Source organism: Neoarthrinium moseri (assembly GCF_022829205.1).
Source record: "Neoarthrinium moseri strain CBS 164.80 chromosome Unknown scaffold1_Wmoseri_CBS_16480, whole genome shotgun sequence".
Classification (NCBI taxonomy): Eukaryota; Fungi; Ascomycota; class Sordariomycetes; order Amphisphaeriales; family Apiosporaceae; genus Neoarthrinium; species Neoarthrinium moseri.
Window position 1 is genome coordinate 579,928 of NW_026055115.1, and position 19,585 is coordinate 599,512.

The 19,585-nt window shown below is 51.9% G+C and overlaps 5 protein-coding genes across 5 annotated transcripts; 2 read left to right on the top strand and 3 right to left on the bottom strand.

Moving 5' to 3' along the window:
• Window positions 1-374: 374 nt before the first annotated feature.
• JN550_000169 (uncharacterized protein) lies at window positions 375-1,757 on the top strand (the record flags this gene model as incomplete). Its single annotated transcript, XM_049312915.1, has 4 exons — window positions 375-515; window positions 567-1,155; window positions 1,363-1,407; window positions 1,495-1,757. 4 exons carry the CDS (start codon window positions 375-377, stop codon window positions 1,755-1,757), a joined length of 1,038 nt encoding a protein of 345 aa, XP_049177458.1.
• A 4,004-nt stretch (window positions 1,758-5,761) lies between these two features.
• Window positions 5,762-8,607, top strand: JN550_000170 (uncharacterized protein; the record flags this gene model as incomplete). Its single annotated transcript, XM_049312926.1, has 6 exons — window positions 5,762-5,805; window positions 5,865-6,377; window positions 6,433-6,649; window positions 6,699-7,001; window positions 7,194-7,538; window positions 7,588-8,607. The coding sequence occupies 6 exons, from the start codon at window positions 5,762-5,764 to the stop codon at window positions 8,605-8,607; spliced, it is 2,442 nt and encodes an 813-aa protein (XP_049177459.1).
• Window positions 8,608-9,465: 858 nt separating this feature from the next.
• JN550_000171 (uncharacterized protein) lies at window positions 9,466-10,624 on the bottom strand (the record flags this gene model as incomplete). Its single annotated transcript, XM_049312937.1, has 3 exons — window positions 9,466-9,815; window positions 9,869-10,207; window positions 10,333-10,624. 3 exons carry the CDS (start codon window positions 10,622-10,624, stop codon window positions 9,466-9,468), a joined length of 981 nt encoding a protein of 326 aa, XP_049177460.1.
• Window positions 10,625-11,239: 615 nt separating this feature from the next.
• On the bottom strand, window positions 11,240-12,838 carry JN550_000172 (uncharacterized protein; the record flags this gene model as incomplete). Its single annotated transcript, XM_049312948.1, has 4 exons — window positions 11,240-11,405; window positions 11,708-11,747; window positions 11,812-12,365; window positions 12,420-12,838. 4 exons carry the CDS (start codon window positions 12,836-12,838, stop codon window positions 11,240-11,242), a joined length of 1,179 nt encoding a protein of 392 aa, XP_049177461.1.
• A 2,139-nt stretch (window positions 12,839-14,977) lies between these two features.
• Window positions 14,978-18,216, bottom strand: JN550_000173 (uncharacterized protein; the record flags this gene model as incomplete). The annotated part of the gene is made up of 5 exons (XM_049312959.1): window positions 14,978-15,017; window positions 15,084-15,288; window positions 15,350-17,819; window positions 17,879-18,065; window positions 18,137-18,216. 5 exons carry the CDS (start codon window positions 18,214-18,216, stop codon window positions 14,978-14,980), a joined length of 2,982 nt encoding a protein of 993 aa, XP_049177462.1.
• Window positions 18,217-19,585: the final 1,369 nt, after the last annotated feature.

A 19,585-nucleotide genomic window follows, 5' to 3' on the forward strand; every position in this document is an offset into this window, starting at 1 on the left:
AAGCCTTTCTCCATTCAGATTGCAGGGAACCAGCATCGAACCACACTTCCAAGAGCATATTTTTTCATTCAAAGAACCATTTCAAGAATAGCAACGGTTCTATTTCTATCTCTTCCACCGGAAACAGTCCATGTCGGCACCAGTCCGCGTCAACTGAACAAATTCAGCTTGTATCAACCCCAGTTGCCCTCTGCTTCAAGGCGAGGTATGTTGTTCTTTGTCCACGCAGGACGTATTAGTTCATGCATCTTGTTTGTGGAAGACTGACTTGCATTCTACAGGATTCACTAGTTATTTTCATACTTGGTATGGAATATAGTCTACTATCATCTGCAAGAATAGATCGATCACACAGAGCACAAGAACCTCACAAGATGTCTACCCTCACTATGCCTTTCCCCAACCCTCACACTGGATTCCACCGCGAGTTTGCCTGGCAGGAGCCTCGCCCTTCCGAGCCCATGCACCGACCCCGCCATGAACCAGAGAAGGTTGCGTTGCCATCAATTCGCCAGGTACAAGAAACACAAATGACTTCTGTAGAATGCCCCACTGACAAATCCTAGGCTATTCCAGAGCTCCATTTACGCATTCAACAAGATGGTGCTACCCGGACACCATCCGTCACTTCGCCGATCTCTGGGCCGAGTCAGGTCATGACTCCTCCAGAGTACGTTCACTCACCGAATCAAAACAAGAGGCGCCGCCTGTCATTCGACGATGAAAGAGACAGCGAGAGACCAAGCCAAATTCCTCGTCTCTATGCTAGTCCATCACGGGCCTATTCTCGACACCAATCTCCTCCTCTGACACACCGACCAGCCCCGGAGCCTTGGAATTCGTCAGGGAGGACAAGCCCATATATGAAACACGGTACTCTGCCGTCAATGGTATCTCCGGGAGCTGCTGAAGTTAGAGAACGCATGGAACCACGGCTCAGCCTACCAAGTCTTCCCCAGCTAGACTTTGAGCGCAATGCCGATCAAATGCCTCGTATGAGGAGCCTTTCTCGCGATGACTACGTGCAAGAGCACACGAGGCCTCCATTGGGTCACCCGACCGGGCCGCCAATGGAAACTGCCACACCTATTTATCGTCAAGCCGGTTATGACTACGCCTATCACCACCCCACCCGAGTACAGTCGTTATCATTGGGTTCGTTACATCCATTCGATCGGACGCCATTTGCACCAGTAGGGTACGGTCACCATTTCCAGGACACGTACATGCGTATTGGAGAGTTGGGAATGGGAATCGGCGGTGACAACAAGCAAAGAAAGAGAAGAGGAAACCTCCCCAAAGAAACGACCGATAAATTGCGCGCATGGTTCGTGGCTCACTTGAACCACCCATATCCCACAGAGGACGAGAAACAGGAACTCATGCGGCAAACCGGGCTGCAGATGAGTAAGTCTTGTCTTGTTTTGTGCTGCGGGTCAACTCGTGGCCAAGGCAGCATGGCGCCGTTCCAGACTAACCTGTCTTTCTCATCAGATCAAATCTCCAACTGGTTCATCAACGCTCGCCGCCGGCAATTGCCCACGTTGATCAACAACGCTACTGCTGAGTCTAATGCTATGGCTGGTCGCAGCAGCAACGGCAAAGTTCTTCCATCAACTGAGAGAGTGGATTTCGAACACGACAGCAAGCGCAGCAGCGTACCTCTGAGCGACGGAGACGGCAGCAACTTCGACGATGTTGACATGGACACGCTTTCTCGGCGCAGATCCGCCAATATGAAGCGTGGCAGCGTTTGAGCTCTCACCCCTTGTACTTCTCGACTGTGTGTTATCTTTCTTCAACTTTACATTGGACATGACTTTTGGGTTTCAAAAGAGAGCATGCTACAGGCGTCTGGTTTGGCACCGGTCGTGCCACTGTTTAGCATTATTATGGGGCCAAAATGGGAATTTCTGCGGCATCACAGAGGGCTATCCTGAGATAGCCATGTATCACTAAAAGTGCTTGGGACTTTAGAGTGGGTGGGCACCGCATAACAAATATTATTAGACTTGGGCAACCTATATTGTTAGGATCTATATAGTCCGGAGACGGGTCATTTGCATCATGGCTCAAATCAAAATCAAAACAGATACAACAATCTTGATATTCTTGTGCATCTCCCCCATTCTCGTCCAGAATGAGTTATTTGTGGTTTTTAGAGTCATGGAGCAGTGGGGGAACGACTTTCGTGGCGGTGGACGACCGTTGCCTATCTGCACCGTTGATGGTTCACATGCGCTTCTATCTGCCACATGTGGATGTACGAGGGCCTTTGCTTTTGCCGGTGGTGCAGCGGTCTTACAGGGTCTCTTCCGACCAATATACTACTATGCAGATCTCCTTGAGGGCATGCTTCAAGTCCACTTCTTCCGGCATTTTGGTTACACGGTGGATTCTTCCAGCAAACCACGCCATCCGAGCTGCAGGCAAGCTGTGCGTGCCCACCATTGGGTACCCAATTGTTGATCAGAACCCGCCAGCCGGCTCTCCGGTGAGTAGGAAAAGCCAGATGCCCATCTGCTTAGCGAGATCTGTGCATCTAAAACTCTGCAGATCTGGGATCCGGCGTGGCCTCCTAAGGAAGAGTTCAGAACTAACGCGGGTGTCGTTGCGTTACGCAGATTAAGTTGCTGCAATAGGGTTCAGCCAGCCTGGTTTGGGATGATGGAAGCCTGCTGGAGGGGGACGCCCCTCCTGCGAGAGACAGGATACGTCTATTCGGGGCAGGATAGTTTCACGTCGGCATCATAGAAAGCGTTGGGTTCTCCCATTGTTTGCCCACAGTCACATCTCTACATTATATGCTGCTTGCCACTGCTGGACCTTATTTTGTCGGTTACTATTGAGCTTCAGGACTTGGACACCTGACAACGACAGCCGTCGTTGCTTGAACTGCGACCCTGTCTCTTTTTGCCTGAGGAATTTAACTACGGGCTGAAGGTTGTAACTAATATTGGAGTGGAATCGACGGGAATAGTTCAATCTGATCTCCGTGCAGATAATTCGTACCATGTGGCATGTCGTAAGGCCTATTTCTTTCATGATACCTGAAACATGTAGCACGCTGGTTCAAGCGGCACGCCCGAGATGAACGTTTCTCCAGTTGAGGATGACCCAAGATGATCCTTGAAGAAGAACTATTGATAGGGTTGGCCTAGACGGTACCCACTGTCCCCTACATTAGGTGGATGGTTATACAGACCAGGACAAGTCTGCACGAACTGCATACCTGATTAGAGTCGAACTTGACGCATCTGCGGATCCCAAGAGTTCGATGGGGTTGGCTACGGTCATTTCGGCCTTTTCAAGAGGAGCGAAACTGAGGGTCTGGGTTTGCCTCGCTGCACATAACAGGCCCTCGGGTCACAAAACATGCAGTATCACAGTAGATCCTACATACCCGCCTGTCTTGTATCCATAGTCTTGAATCCTTGGCGCCCCTTCCCAAAGGCTTGGTCGGCCAGTCGGATTGAATATCTGACTCCATGGCGGCTGATAGATTAATTACTCAAGGCCTTGCACAGGTGAGGCTTTGAAGCAAAACGGGCAAGCTCTGGCTTGGGACCGAGCACACGCCCTGAGCTTAAGCGTTGCACGCCCAAGTACCACACGCTATGTATCAATCATGGGCACACTTCGGCCTTGCCAGGGCCATTGAACGGTTGACAGCCCGAGGTTATTTGAATATCCTACAGTTGCAACGTAATCGAAATTTCCTGGCCACCAAGAGGGACTAGACTAGACCCTTTAGTCACGTACTGACAGGGTCCAGATGAAGCTTCGTCCCTCCCTTCAAGCAGCTTTTGCCGGATGAACCAGGACGAACACATGACAGATCAGAACATCTGCATGTGAACCCATGTTGACTCATCTTCCTCGGAACGTGATTTTACTCTGCACACATGTGTGTTGGCATTAGCATTGACAGGTGGTGCTCACACCCTCACGGTAATAGTCGACGTTTGCTGTATTAGCCCATCGGCTATGTGTCTCGTGCGCAGCGGTTATCTGCCATTTACGACTAATTGTACTCGACTTGTTGACTTGACAGTGCCGGCCGGCGGATCGTCAAGCCGCAGGTTTGAGTTTGACGTGGCGTACCTGTCAGTCAACGCGTCAAACCCGCTTTGTTGGACCAGTCGCAGGGCATACCGAGCGAGACTTGTCGCCGATCACTATCGGGTGGGCAGCCCAGAGGCGTCTAGGTTGTAAGGTCAGCGATCCGGAGCTTGGGGAATTAGCGTCAGCCAGTTTGGGTCGCTTGCGCCATGGTAACGTCCCATTTTAACCCTTTTGGCGCATGTGTCTAAGGGGACTGCGAGAGTTAAATCGCGTCTATTGGCTGATCTACAAGAACTATGTATACAGCCACCGCTAGGTGACGGGTCGTCGTTTCGATGCTCAAGGTTCTCTTCGGGCCAAGGCAGGATCGACGGCCGTTCCGCCAGACTTGTCCATCCAATCTCTTGATAGGAATAATGGAGCGCAAAATCTTCATTGGTTTAGTCCGGCCTTTTAATGCCTGTCACGTCGGTCACCTAGAGCAGACTTTCGGTGGAACCGCGATGATAGTACCCAGGTACTCATGAAAGTGCCACCGTATTCGGTTGACATAGACGGCAACTGTAGTTGTGAGGAGAGACGTAATACTTAGTTACTACTACTTGGGAGGTCTCCACGCAGAAACAGGTGCACTGGGCCCGAAGCCGCGGAACGAGTGATTGATTCAGCTTTGACTCTACACTTTCGATCGCTGCGGAATGTCCAATTTTGAACCAGCGTACCAGGTTATTGGACGTGGCTAAATTCTAAAGCCGGCCAGACTCAAATGTATGCCACGCAAGTTCAGCGCCTTTTCAACGTTCCAAGCTCCACACTTCGCTAGTTTCCTCGCAACCTTACGGCGCACTGATAATTGCATGTCTATTACTACACTTCCGGAGGCCACCACCAGCTGCGAGGTGAAGACATCTGATACGTGGTCTTTCACGTTGGTGTTGCGATATGCCTGAGGCTCTTTGATATCCTTTGGCAAACAAATAGATAGGGCCGATAGGGCCGCAACAGGGGAGTTCGTGGCCGACCACAAGCACCATGTTCATCCAGCAATTGATCGATGGAGAGGCTGAGTCTTGATGGCGGGGCTGCTGTTGGCCTTCATGTCCATGAACTGAGGAACTTCCTGGCTGAGACCCGCAAAATCATAACTCCACCGGAGACGTGATACTTGCTGAAATTCCTCGGTAACTTGTGGATTGGTCTCTCAAACGAGGTCGTACTGCGCACTGCCTGGCGGTCGCAGTCCGACATTCTAGCGCCAGTAATACTCGTCGTATATGAAGCGAATTACCTCGCAAGCATTATTATAGTCCCGCATGGAAATGCAGAACCGACTCCACTTAGCATGGCGATCAGATACTTCGCGGAATTTATGTGGCTTGTCAGGTTAGGGACGGTGGAGCCTGGAAAGTGCAGCCGAAACCCAAGGATTTGAAGATGCAGGTGCTGTCATCAGATTAGAGTTTCGGACTTCGGAGTAACATCACACCGGCCGACCTCGAGCCCGGGCCTCGGAGGGAGCCGAGGGGTGCGCGGCACGGGACCGAGAAGACGTCAGGGGAAACTGTTGTCGAGAGCCGCAAGGCCGGGTGACGCTGATGACAGCCGCATACGTGGTCTGAAGACGGCACTCAGGTAGCGAAACCAAACCAATACATGCTGTAGTAATCTCCTTCGGTCGGACCCAGGTGTACCGAGGATGCCGGACGATACCTCTGCTGAACCTGCATCAGCCAGCGAGCTGTGAGTTTGTGCGCGCTGTTACGTAGTCGCGCCAGAGCGCCCTGCTGATCAACCATAAGGGCCTGTACCGCATGCCGGAACCGTAAGCTCAAATGTGATCGTGCAAAACCTGCCTGTACTCGGTGCACGAGGATCAAGGGCGATTGTACCTATCCCGAGTCCCGAAGAAAGCCTGCTTTCAAGCGTAGGAACGTGCGAGAACTTGAAGCTCGCCTGGGTAATTACGTCCCCTACACCCGAATCTGCATTGCCTGTGTGCTGAGTTTCGTAGCGCAAGTGGAAGATCTCCTGAAGAAGGCTGATGGCAAAGAGCCCGCCGAGGAGGTAGTTGAAGAAGTGGCTGATTTCGACTTTGCCGACTTTGCCCCTCTTACCGAAGATGTATTATTTCAGGGGATGGACTATACCGTGCCCACGGGCTCGGGTGGTGACCCAATGTTGTCAATGCCCCAAGGCGACTCTTTCAATGCTGCATTCAACTTGGGGCCAACCCCGGGAGAGGCTTTTGGTGGCGAGTTGGTGGGATTAGGCATGTCCGAACCATTGCCCCCCTTTGAGCTCATGGAGGAACTGTGAGTAGTCAGGAGCCTTTCTACCATATTGCAGGACTGAATTCATGGAATACAGCAACAGGATATTTTTCGAGCGGCAACAAATGTTTATGCCCGTCCTGCATCCTGCGCGATATTTGCAGTCTTTCTACTCTGCACCACACATGAAACCTCCCATGTGCCTTCAGTACGGGATATGGGCGATTGCATCCAATGGCAATGAAAAGTACCATCATTTGCATGATGTATTCTATCAGCGTGCAAGACAATACGCCGAAGCTGATGAGATGAAGGTAGTACAAGTATTATTGGTTGGTTAATGCCAGACTAACATTTCTGCAGGGGTACGGGGAACACTTCATTACACTTCAACATGCACAAGCATGGTGTCTTATTACTGTGGACGAGGCCAAGTCAATGTTGTTCACTAGAGCTGCGATGAGTTCTGCAAAAGCCGTGCGGCTTTGCGAGATGTTGGGGCTTCATCGACTAGATATACCACCCGAAGAAATATCACCTACTTTGTTACCGCCTAAAGATTGGTTAGAACTAGAAGAGCGCCGCCGGACCTTCTGGGGTACCTTCTGCATTGACAGCCACTGTGCTATATCTACCGGTTGGCCGCATCTCATCGATAGCTCCGAGGTACAAATTCTTCATTCTTCCTGACCGATGTCCAATAACCAATTACTCCAGGTAACCACTCATCTTCCTGCCCCCGAATCTGCATTTATATCTGGGCAAGCCATCGAAACATGTAGGTTAGATCAAGCGTTCAAAGGGCCTAGGTACTCCTCCTTCGCTGGAGCGATCCTTGTTTGCCATCTTTTCAACCAGATCCTCAAGCATGTCCACCGACCAAAGCCGGATGACAACCCCCAGAACTACGAGTACGGAGACTTTTGGAAGCGCCATCGAGAATTAGACAATACACTGTCTAGTGCTTTTATGTTCCTCCCAGAAGACTATCGGCTACCTGAGAACTACCAGGATCCTACCGCCATAAATCTGAATCTCAATTACCATGCTTCTATCATCTGCCTCCATCTTGCGGCGTTTGAAAAGATGGACCAATACAAGCTTCCCCTCTTCGCCAAAAAGGCAAGCGAGAGTCGACTGATGACAGCAGCACAAGAGATCGTGAATATTGTCAAAATGGCAAGCCATTTAAAATCAAGCTTTGTGAGTCTGGCAATGCTCCACCAAGTGTACAAAAACTAAACAACACAAGCGGAGTCCCATGACCGCCATATCGTTGTATTGTGCAGCGTCGGTATATATATTCCAGAGCCTAGAGACGCAATCGCCCAAGGGGATCGATAACCTTGACTTCGTCATTGCTGCTATGGATGCCATTGGACGTGAGCACATGGTAACCAGAGCTTTCTTGAAGCAAGTCATGTTGGACATCGAACGGAATGACCTTACCCATATTGTTCGATTGCCCAGGCTCGACGACATGCCGCATGTCGTCGCGGTAGCGAACCACAATATTCCTCTACTGGTTCGATCCAAAGTCTCACGGCACTCGAGAATGCAACCACCTCTCCCGGGCCGTCTGCCGCTCGGGAACCCCTCCGGCAATATAAGCCACAACAGGATGCGCAATTGTGGGATCGGATTTGGTCACGGAATCAAAGACAATGAGCTTACATCTAGCGGGGATGACGGAAGCGCGACGAAACGAATGCGGCCCTCGTCTGTAGAGTCGGGACCTGCATCCAATGCCCCAGTCGAGACCGGAGACAGTCCCAGCTGGACACAGAATGAGACGGGTTCTTCGATGTCGACATCGTCAGCTGCCAATGCAGAGTCTCAGCAGCATTCGATTCAGAACCAGGACCAATCCCAGGTACCGGGTCTGCTATGGTCTGGCCGCACCCAAAACTTGCCCCATCGGACAGATTCCCCAGCGGTTTTCTCGGGTACAGCGCCGGCACGGACACCAAGCTCGCATGCAAGTATTGCCACCGGGCCGGGCATGTCGAATGGCACAGCCATCTCCCCCGATGCTCCTGGCGGTGAAGCCGCGTTCGAAGGAAGTCACACTTGGGGCTTGGCCAACGAGTGCTCGTACCGGCAGTCTCTTGATGCTGGCGGAACCGGATCTACGCTCGGGTCAGGACCCTGGAGTACTGGGGGACAGGACGAGAATGTGGACTGGGCGGCAATTGCAGCCGCCTCTGGAGTCAACCTGGCCACTCTGGCTGCTATCGGCAATGCCGGACACGGTAGAGGCAACGCCAGGTAAAGGTTGTATGTAAGATAAGACCAGCATTTCTAATTTTGAGTGTGGAAATGCGAGACATGACAAAATAACATCCAGGGATATCCATATTGACCTTCCGGCTGCGTAGCCCCAGTCTCGGGCGAAGAGAGGCCAAGGAGATACCGCATGTGGCAGGGTGACTGGAAAGATAAAAGAGAGATACAATATTGGGCTTTAAAGATACCACTCTTCTCGTATGAGCTATTCCAAAGAGTTTAGATAAATCAAAGGGAGACAATACTACCCAAGGAGTGCGGCTTTTTGCCAACCTAATCGTAGATTCCAGTACCGAGCAAGATTTGGCCTCACTCTTACTACACTATCAACCCTCAAGCTGCACATTGCGTCTGGGAACCGTCCAATATTTGGTGGAATAGAACTATACCATTTGTTTTACAAAACTACGGGGCGGGACGATTGCCCAGGATTCATATGTGGGTTTCCTAGTAGAAACCATGCTATGCCCATTGCGTAGAGGCTGGCTTGACGCTCACATCCCCAAGTAATATGGAGCTCTCAAGATATTAAAAGCACCATTAACCTCTGAGTCTACGCAGATGATCACATGCAGTCGGCATCGCTGTTTGTTTGACTGGCTTGAGCTCGCTCCTTACAAGGAAATTGTTAATACGCGTCCTCCTATGTTCTGGAACGTGCAGGCTTTGTATATCATTATAGCCTTTTCCATAACTCGCATGCAAAGGTTCAGAAAACATGCTGCATTCTACTCTGCTCAAGTCCACTCGTGATATGATACTAATAGGTGGAATGGGCGAGGGACAGTCGCAAGTGCGCGCGTCGCGTGCCACTTGCACCCACAGACATCGTGGTTGAGCAATATCACTGACTTCTTCTGACTTGGTCGCGGTAACGAGGTGGCTGAGACTGCCAGGGTCTTGCGTTGGCCTGCTCAAACGAGGGAGGTGGAGGAGGTCGAGATCGATCAGGAGCCATGTTTTCCTGGCCCCATCCTGAAGAGCCTCGGGTCTGATGAGCGCTCGGTGCCTGCGCGGCAGCTGAGGTGATGCTATCGATCTTGGCTTGGACATCATCATACTCGAGCCAGGGTGTGCCTTGGGGATTTGTTGATGTAGTTCCTGTTGTAGGAACCGTTGAGAGCGGAGCACCCCAACCGGGAGTGAGAGGAGTGGCTGCTGAGCCAAAAGCGTGGGCTCCAGGACGGGACAAAGCTGAATAAAGTCAGCTCTGTAATATTTTAGTGAATCGGTCGCGGATCGCTCACCTTGGCCAAATGAGCCGTTGCGACTCGCAGTACTCATGGAGACAGCATGTGAAGCTTGGCTGTTTGTGCGGTTCGAGAAGGGCTGATCAGCAATCCCAGTGCCAGTTATATCCATTCTTCCATGATATCGAAGGTCAGGAACGCCGTTGGGACCAACAGGGGCCCATCTCTCGATCTGAACACCCTGATTGTTGGTGAAGATAGTCTGCTGCCCATCGCTCGGGGCTTGTCTCGCTTCTTTCTTGGCCATGACCTGCTCCTTACGGCCCGTCTCCCACTCTTCCTTGCTGCCGTCGAATGCCATGCTGCGCTCAAATGCCCTTTTCTTGGCTCGAGTTACTGAAAGTCAGTTGTCAGTGCTGTTCTCACCGTGCCTGGTATCTTGAAGGGGCATGCCTTGCAAGGTCAAATTTCTTGCAAGTGGATGGGAAGATGTCGATGAATATTCCCCGCGTGGTACTTACGAACATGAGGTGCAGGCTGTCTCTCAATGAAGGCCAAGGCACCCTTCTTTTCCGTCTTGATGTGATGAAGCAGCGCCTTAACGTCTGCAACGGGGATATCGCGGTCATAGGCACTACGGCTTAAGCCTCCGCCTTCGCCGTTGAGCGTTTCGTTAAGCTTGGTCGTGAAATCGAGAGGACTGAGGCGAAGGTGATCGCGTTTGCAGATCAGGGCCAGCACGGCGTTCAGCTCAAAGTGTGTCCATTGATGTCCTCTGCGGTAGTCGCCGCCATAATCCTGGGGTGCGGGCATTGTTGCTGTTGTGGGAAGGAAATATTGCTTGCGGTGACTTATTCTTCCGCGGAAAGCCTGTGGGCAAAAGTTGACCAACGATGATGTGTCTTGGGTTCTGCAGGACGTAGTCGATGGTGGGGTGTTGGATAGAAGGCGTTGATCTATGTTGGCATTGCATCAGAGCGGGTCGTTGTACTTGGATGTGCCATCAGGTCATCTAGAAGGAGTCGAGATTGTAGAGACATCTATTTCTCGAATTCACTCGTCGTGCCTAGCGTAACAAAAATTACAGGCCGCGGTGAATGTTGGTGACATGCAATGAGAGGTGGGAACTGCGTCAATATTACAGCTGGGAAACATTATTGGATTCACGCTCACCCAGTCCTACCAGGTAGCGGGGACAACGAAGGGCAACTATGGTCTCTAGATGGAGGACGTGACCAAACGGCCGAGACCAACAAATCATCGCTCCAAGATTCCCGTCGGGGAGAAGGAAGGAGCTGATCATGGACGTGGCTCCCTCTTTTGGTTCTGACCAAGCACCAGCGAAGCAGCGACGGATTTGAGAGCGCCGGGACTACAATGTAATTTACAGGAAATAGAAACCGAATAGTACTCATTGTATTCATTCAATTAGTCGAGGAGTGTCGTGGCTTCGCTAAGAGTCGGGTTGAGTTTCTTGAGACTGAGTTTTGAAGACTCATCCGGAATTCTCTCAGCGTCATGGAGTTTAACAAGCTTGATTATGTGACCTCTCTTGGCCATTGCCTCCGGACATTCCTCGCAAAGGATTCCTTCTCTGTTTTCGGTATGGTCAGGACCCATTGCCTTGGCCAAACAGTCGTGACAGCGGCCACACTCATGACAATAGAAGTCGGTCCTTGTGCGATAGGCGAGATTCTGGACTCGTTTCCCGCAGTTAGCACAATCGCAAATGCAGCGACTGCAAAACAACGGCCCGTCGTCTAGCATGAGAAAACGTTCATCATTTTGATGTATGTGGTTCTGACATCGGCTGCAGTTGAAACATTTATCATGCCATTGAGCATCATCTGCACCCATTAGAATAGAGACAGTCTTCTGGGTGGCAGGGTTGCTTACATGCGAGAAGCATAGTCACCATACGCCCGCTCGAGATCGGCTAGATGATCAACGTCAGCAGCTGTAGACTGGACCAATTCGATGCGCATTGCTTCCCTTATGACACTCTCTGCAGACCTTGGTCTCTGCTTCTGCTGGGGTGGAATCCCGCGAATCGCGAGTAGCACTCGATAAAAACTCTGTGGAGGACTGGACGGTTGAAGTATCTCCTGGATCTTCGTAGAACTTGCGATGTACGAGGTTATTGGTAGAGATTGGCATCGCTATCACGGATAAGATCGAAATATTGGCGAGAGAATATCCAGAGAATATTGACCAGGCATGCGATCGTTGCGCTGTACTGATGAACGAAGCGTCGCATTCATTGAGTTCGTTCCTGCGATACACCCAGGTGCTCTCCAGAGTGGGTTCAAAGGTGAATCGAAATGTGCTCTGCCCAGATAGCAGTATCACCCGCTCAGGAGCGATGCTGGGTGTTCTGATGCTCGTATACTTGGAACTGGGTTCTTCACCATTTGGCCATCTGAAAGTGCTCTGCGCATCAAAAGAATCTTGTAGTTGGCTCATCTTCGACCTCAGCGATCTATTCTCGTAGAGAATGCTCTGGACCATTGCTTGAAGTTCCCCTTGAGATCGGGATGCTTCCCGGTCGGATTCACTGTTCAGACGTCAGCGCCAAGTTGATTCGGAATCTGATTGCCTAGATAAGTACCATTGGAGGATGTTTAGCATTAAGCTCAAGGACGATTTGTGTCGCTGTATCTTGCTGATGCGTTCTTCGATCTGCTTAGAATATCGAAACCAGATTATTCGAACCATAACAGTCGCGGAGCGAGCAAGCTGCTGCAGCAGGCCATAAAACTCATCAAACACGATCATCGCATCTGAAAGAGTGGCAATCAAGTCGTCGAGCCGAATGAAACCAGCTCGTCGCTGGTATACCGGATCCATTGACGTCAAATACTCTTGAATTCCCCGAAGTGCGATCTCGATGTGCTTCACCTCAGTCTCAGCCTCTTGAACAGCCGTTGGTGCGTTTTTAACTGAGGATATATAGCCAAGGAGCTTGATGACTTGCGCTGCCGCGCCAAGCAAGCCGGCAATCGACGCCGACAGACTCAGAGGGTCCATTCCTGGCAAACGTGAGTGGAAGAGATGGGTTGCGATCTCAAGTCATTCAGGCTGCCTGCCATTGCTTGATATGTGTGCTGATGATCTGCTGCATCAGGAGGGGCTCAGCCGTCCGGTGGTGGCTGTTCTGGCCCAATCGACAACTTTGCTGTAGGAAGGCGGCAAGGCAGAATGCGCATCGGGTTGTCTGACACGCGCCACCTTTACCAACTCGGAATGGCTCTGTGGCTTCAGGTGCAATCCATCAATTTCGACCCCAACTTTGGTGTAGACCTACAAGCAGAAAGGGGCCCGCCTTCAACCTTTGCAGCCCAATTTCCTGCATGATACAGATAGGTTCATATCATCCGTGTGGTCCTATTTGACAGATGTTGTATCAGCTGACTCGTTTCGAGGTAACCGGCCTGAGTATATTGTAGAAATAGAAGTCGGAAATAAAGCACGCTCGGACACCCGTAGGATAATGGTATTACTGCGTTATTCGCTTGATTTAGGTTGCGATGGCCTCACAAGATTCTTGATATGCCTCGGTATCTGTGAGGAACTAGTGAACCGGACATAGCGCTGACTTACTGACAAGGTATTAGTTCTTGATATTCCGTAGAGAGGTATATTGAAATTGGAACGGGCTGTGCAAGTCTATGTGCTATTGCGTTCCGTACGTCCGGCCGTGCGTGGGTCACACCACGGTGGACGACGAGACGGAAAGGTGGGTACAAGTAGCCGACACACGGAAGCTGAAGCCGGGGAAACCCTCACACAAGGACCGACAAGCCTCACAGCATTGCCGGAGCTGTCAAACGCAACTTTTCCAAGGTTGAACCATCCATTACCTGCTCAACTCCACTTCCGCCCATCTCCAAGTCAATCTCTGGATGGGTTAGCTGGAGGGATCAAGCAGATTCGCTGTAGTATTGCTCCAGAATAACGTCGCTCGAGCGCCTGGGTAAGGCGCTGGTGGTAGTCGCGGCCCAGAGTACATTAGTCTTAGGACCTGTATATCAGAGAACCATTTTGCTAACTGAAATATAGATGACCCGGGTGTACTCTCTTTCTGAAGAGCGTAATGAGTGGCCAATGAATAGAAACAGTTCAGCCTGTGAGGGGCTCAGCTCATAGCGGGGGTTGTGATCAGACACGGGCACTGTCGGCCCAGCCTCCCGCCTGATCTGGGGTTTGCCTTGTCACGTTCTGTGCAGCAGCTCCCTTTTCATCTGGGATAGAACCCTCATTCACAGTACGTTCGTCAGTAGTCTCGATGTCCACGGAATGGGCTCAATGTCTCCAGTGGAACTGGCGCCGCTCCAATTTGGAGGTGTGTCGCTGAGGCCGATTCAAGGAGATCCAGGGGCGAAAGGTTGCCTCCTCCACCCACTCTGTCTCCACGTCCAAAACAGCAGCCAATGTCGAAGAGCCGGGGGCACTTTAATAGACCAATGTACACAAGTCTAGTTGTGCACGACTATTTACATCCCATGCGCTGGATGCGGTCACTGTACGGAGTTTGGCCAGTTACTAGCTTATTCTCGAGAGCGGACGGCGTGTTGACGTCTTTGGTGCCTCTGGGCGTTTGTGTGGAAGGTATGCTATGAAATACTATAATTGTAGGGGGAAATCTTGGAGCGGCTTCGCACACAGTATCGTAGTCTAATGAAGCATAGAATGCCAAGAATTATGCTGGCAAGTAACAGTAGATGAAGAGATGAGAATAGGTCACCCGAACTTCGAAGCATCTACAAGTGATCATCCAGCATACCGAAGGGTGTATTCTTGTCACTTCGTGGTAGATACAGGAGGAACAGGTCCTCCCCAGTACTTCATTTTTTTGTAATATTCGGACTTGTATTCACACGGGGTTGTATCCGCTCCGAGTACGCTCTCTCAACTCCATCTAAGTGCACACTGCTAATGCTGCATCAGTGCTGCCTGACTAGTTTCCCAGGTAGCACTCGAGGAAACTGGCCATCCCAACATCAGTTGTCCTTCATCTGTCCTAGGCGGAGATTATCCTGGTATAATGTGTCGTCGTGAGTCTATGTGTTTGGTGCCGTCAACGCCGCCCGATGCCATTCAATGCACGTTTGTTTTCCTCCACCCCCGCGAAAAGTCTAGTCTGCCAGTGTCTATCAAGCCGCCGGTTTAGTATATACCTTGGGTTCGGTATTGGAAGGTATCGTAACTAGGCTGGGGTTAGCGACCGCATAAAGCGAGTTGTCGGACACGATAGGGGACCTGGGGGACTCACAGTCGTGTGTAATAGCTGCCCAACGACTTGGCAATCAAGTCTGTTTCCACAAAGCTCTCGGCCTCGTCAGCGCTCAGATGCAGCTGGAATCTTTGCCTTAAGGTATTTGTGGCTTGCAAAACGCCGACTGCAAAGCAAGGCATGTTGGAATCTCGACCCATCATACTGACAAGGTCAATGATGTTATCGGCTGAACGGCGCAGGGCTATGACCAAATTGTGAGCAAAGTGAATTCGTGTTTTGCGGGGCGCTTATCTGCCGCTCACCTTGGAATGCCTGCTTGCACAGCTTTTTGAAGTCATCATAGTCTGGCGACCCAACTCCACCAAGAACCTCGAGATACTCGTACGTGAATTTGAACGGGGCGGCCTCGAAACCAACCGAGCCAGGCGAGTTTGACAGCATAAAGCCAAAATCGATGTGAATAATGTGTCCTTCATTGTCGATGAGAACATTCCCGTTGTGGCGATCCTTCAACTGGAGAACGTAAGAAATCATGCTGTAGGCCGCAAGCGAGCGCTTGAATGCGTCCACGGCAGCCTTGTATGGTTCGCTGTCTGTTGCACCAAAGGTCTTGACGAAGTGGTCTTTCAGGGTTGCGATTCGCCGTCTCGGATTTTGTCCCGATTCGATCAAGGCAAGCGTCAGACTCCTCTTCAGAGAGTGAAGCGACACGCCATTGGTAATGGTCTCGATGAGACCGGAAGACTCTCCAGTGACCAGGATGCGCATAAGCTTGACCCAGACGGGCACACCAGCGTCGGTCCAAATCTTGTCGCAGACTTGGATTAGTTGACATGCAAACGCTTCTTGCCGCAGGTCTGCTCCCGTCTTGATGATGACACTGACGAGATCCCAGTTCTTCATCCATCCATAAGGCGACGATTTCCGGATGCGTTCCTTCTTCTGTTGCCATGCCTCACCAAAGACCGCCGCGCTTGGATCATCACGATCTCCTTTTCGCTGAACACCTCCTGTCATGGCATCATTCTCCATTCTAGCCTGACCAGCGCTTTCATTCATCGCAGGCTCCAACTCATGATCAACATCAGGGTTCGCGGCAGCTTCCGAGGCAGCGTTCGCAGCGCTTGCTTTCGCTATGATCATGTCGAATGTCGGCCCTTGACTATCATTGACCTCAAAGTTCTGCTCCTCAAGATTTTGCATGCTCGCGATGATCTTGGCTCTAATGGCGGCAACCTCCTGGCGTGGTCGCTTCCCACTAGTCGCCTCGAGTTGCGCGAGCATCTGCGAAGCCGTTCTCATGTGCGTAGCCAAAGCTGAAAAGTCAGGTTGCTCAACAGAATTGTTGCGCGGATTTGTAATGGTCATCTTCCGGAGACCGCCAGGACTACTTGATCTCGACGTCGACGTTGCTGAGGTCCGGGGCGTCGTCAAGTCGGACAGACTGGAAAGGGTGGTTGTATCGCTAGGCAAACGCGTCGGCCGCGATGGCACCTTTCCACTCTTCTTATTAGCAGCCTCATCGTCCACGGGTTTCAACATTGGCGAGCTTCCCAAGTCACCTGAAGAAGGCTCGAAAACACTATCGACCTTCTCGTCCAGTGAGACGGGCTCCACTATGCGCTCACTGGTAGATATCCGGGGGGCGTCTGTAAGATCGAACAATCGTTTGCGGCTTCCCTGCTCAGCGAGTAACGTTGCAAGCAACCTCTGATTATCTGCGGAGTTAGGATCGAAAGTGAAATCATCACGGAGGATCTCAACCATGAGGAGATATGGCACCTTTTCGGCACTGTTAAGAACCGTAGACTCGGCCGGGTTCACTCTCACTATCCTGTGATGCCGGCTCTTGGAGGGGGAGCCGTCTACCAAAGTTGGCGGACAGATGATGGGGATATCTACTTCGGCCGGCAGATCCCTGGTGATAAGTGCCAGCTCCGCACGTAGAGCACTAAGACGGGCTTGCTTTGGCACGATTACCAATCGATTCGAGATGTCTTCCAGTGCCGTCAAAAAAGCCGTCTGACAGCGGAAGTAGTTCTGTCGCAACAACTTGGCCTTCTGAGCCGTGGTCATCTCAGCCTGGCTTAGTAGCGTTTTGACATGGTGAGAATGTCTTCGCGACAGACTATCGTTTGGGCGAGGTAGGCCAGCAGAAACAGGGGTTGCCGGGCGGGTGACAGTCTTGGGGGATCGAACATCCGGCAAGGGCAGGGATGAAGAGCTTAGGCGGGCATCGAGCATCTTGCTGTCGATATATGCTGGTTTACGCGGCTTCTCAGGGGTATCCTTCGATTTCGAACTCGAAGACTGGGGGCGAGAGACTGCGACGTGCGGCGGTTTTGGTGATTGCGGCAGTTCCTTGATGGATTGGTTTTCTTGCGAGCCCGTCGTCGGCGCGCTGATGACTCGGTTCGGATCGCGACGTCTCGATCTCGTCGTCTGCGCGGTCATGGTCTGGCTCCTGGTGATCTTGGCGGCCTGGGAGGTTTCGGAAATGACATCGCCGTCCGAGTTCTCTCGTCTCGCTTGCGCGACAGCAAGAGGGCCAGCCCATTGCGGCAGGAGCGGGACACCAATGCCCGCGAGCACGAAGCTCGCCAGGACCGTGACAGGGAGCACATTGTCCTTGATCTTTTCGTGCCTCGCCGAGTCCGAGAGGCCAAAGACGATGTGCTGCACCTTGTTGTAGACTCTCCTACATGTCTTGAACGCTTGTGCCTGCGGCGTCGCAGCGAGATCGTGCAAGTAGGTCTGGAACAGCCAGAAGGTCTGTGTATTATTCAGCACATGAGGCCATAATGCTCACGACCAACGGGGGGGCCACGAACCAGTAGGGCCGCCGTGACGGATTCCTCGCACAGGTCCAGAAGGAACTCCTCCAGAGCCATGGACTCATTGTCGATGCTGATTATAAGGTGGCATAGCTGCGGCAGGAAGAACTCGATGTCCTCGTAGGGGAACTGGCGGAGCTTGGAGCAGAGCACATAGTGGATGCCGACGTGGTCCGCATATCGCCTGGGAGGGAGGGAGGCATCTGGGTTAGAACGGCGCAGGCATGATCAGACAAGGCGGTGGGAGCAGCTCACGAGAGATACGAGACCGAGAGGAAGGGGTTCTGGTTGAAGACGTCACTCTCGAGGAAGCGCTGCAGCAGGTCCCACGACATAGCGAATTGTCGTCACAGGTCGGAGGGGAGGGGAAAGCGTGTCATGTCACGAGGCGGAGGGCCTCATCGGATCTCGACGTGCAGAGTTGGCTCAGGCAACGGCTGGACCATGGCTGTCGGGCACAGCTCAGCTCTGGTGTCGTTCGAATCCGGCGGCTGGATTAAGGAGAATCGGGGCCCCTCCGGCGAAATTGTCGTGTTGTCTGTTTGCGATGGCCCCCCGGGACGAATTGACCACTCACTCGAGCAAATGTGCCTTTGGTCCCCTTCTGGCAGCCCGGGACTCGGCGTAGCGGGAGTGGGGCTCTCCTGGTCTCTCCATTTACGCACTAGGTACGCCTGCCACGGGGTGCCTGGGTTACCTGTAGCCACTTCTGCCACCGTAGCTTCAGCGAGTAACCAACGGCCAAAGGGCGGCGCCCCCTGGCAGTCCTGGTTGCGTCCTTTTATTAGCGAGCGCAATCAGCCCTGGAGCCCAGGAGGGACTAATTGCGACCGGCCATGGAATCGAGTTCCATCCTGTTGCAGGCAGGCACCTTGACATTGCGAGATAAGATACCTCCATTGGTCTGTCCTGCTACAGGACCTCTTCGACTACCGTCGGTGTTCTTTGCGCGCGCCCACTGCTGGTTGATGGCGGATGACAGCTAGGGGACCCCCTGAACCTGTCTCTAGCTAGGGTTGCAGCGGGGTTAAGCTCCCCAGATACTTTTTAACCAGCTGGACTCAAGTCAGCTCTTACCGAACCGACCGAGACATCTCTAGCAAATGCTGGACGAGCTCGAATTAGGGCGACCCGCTTCGCACTCGTCCTTCCGTCACAGGTATAGTGCTGGTAAGTAGCCGGCGTGCTCTCACCTGTTGTCGATATCTAGGTACGCAAATCCCAGGGGCGCCTCTCGATACGGGCTCCGTTCTTTTTGATAGATCTTCAGTAGCCCTTCCGTTCAGAGTTCCTGGTCACCCAATTTTTATCCTGTCGACGAGTCTGCCTGACCTGAAACAAATCCACATGGAAGAACTGCCATGGCCAACGTCGGGTGTATCATCATAGTGTAGACCCAGAATTGGTAAATATAATCGACAGTACTATACCGCTGCCAAACTGCAGACACGTATGCATGCGGTACGCAACGGCTCCCACAACGTAATCCGTCGAAAATTGTCAACTCGGCTTAGCCGGTCGTATTCGTTCATGTTCCATAGACACTGATCAGGTGCTCTCGTCTCACTGGAATCTCTAACATGGAAATCCCGTAAATTATCTGCTGAATATGGCATGTCCCGCAAGCGATAGAACGTTGCCACAAAAAAAAAAAAAAAAAAAACACAAAACACATTTGCGCTGAGACTGAGCCCGAACCCCTGG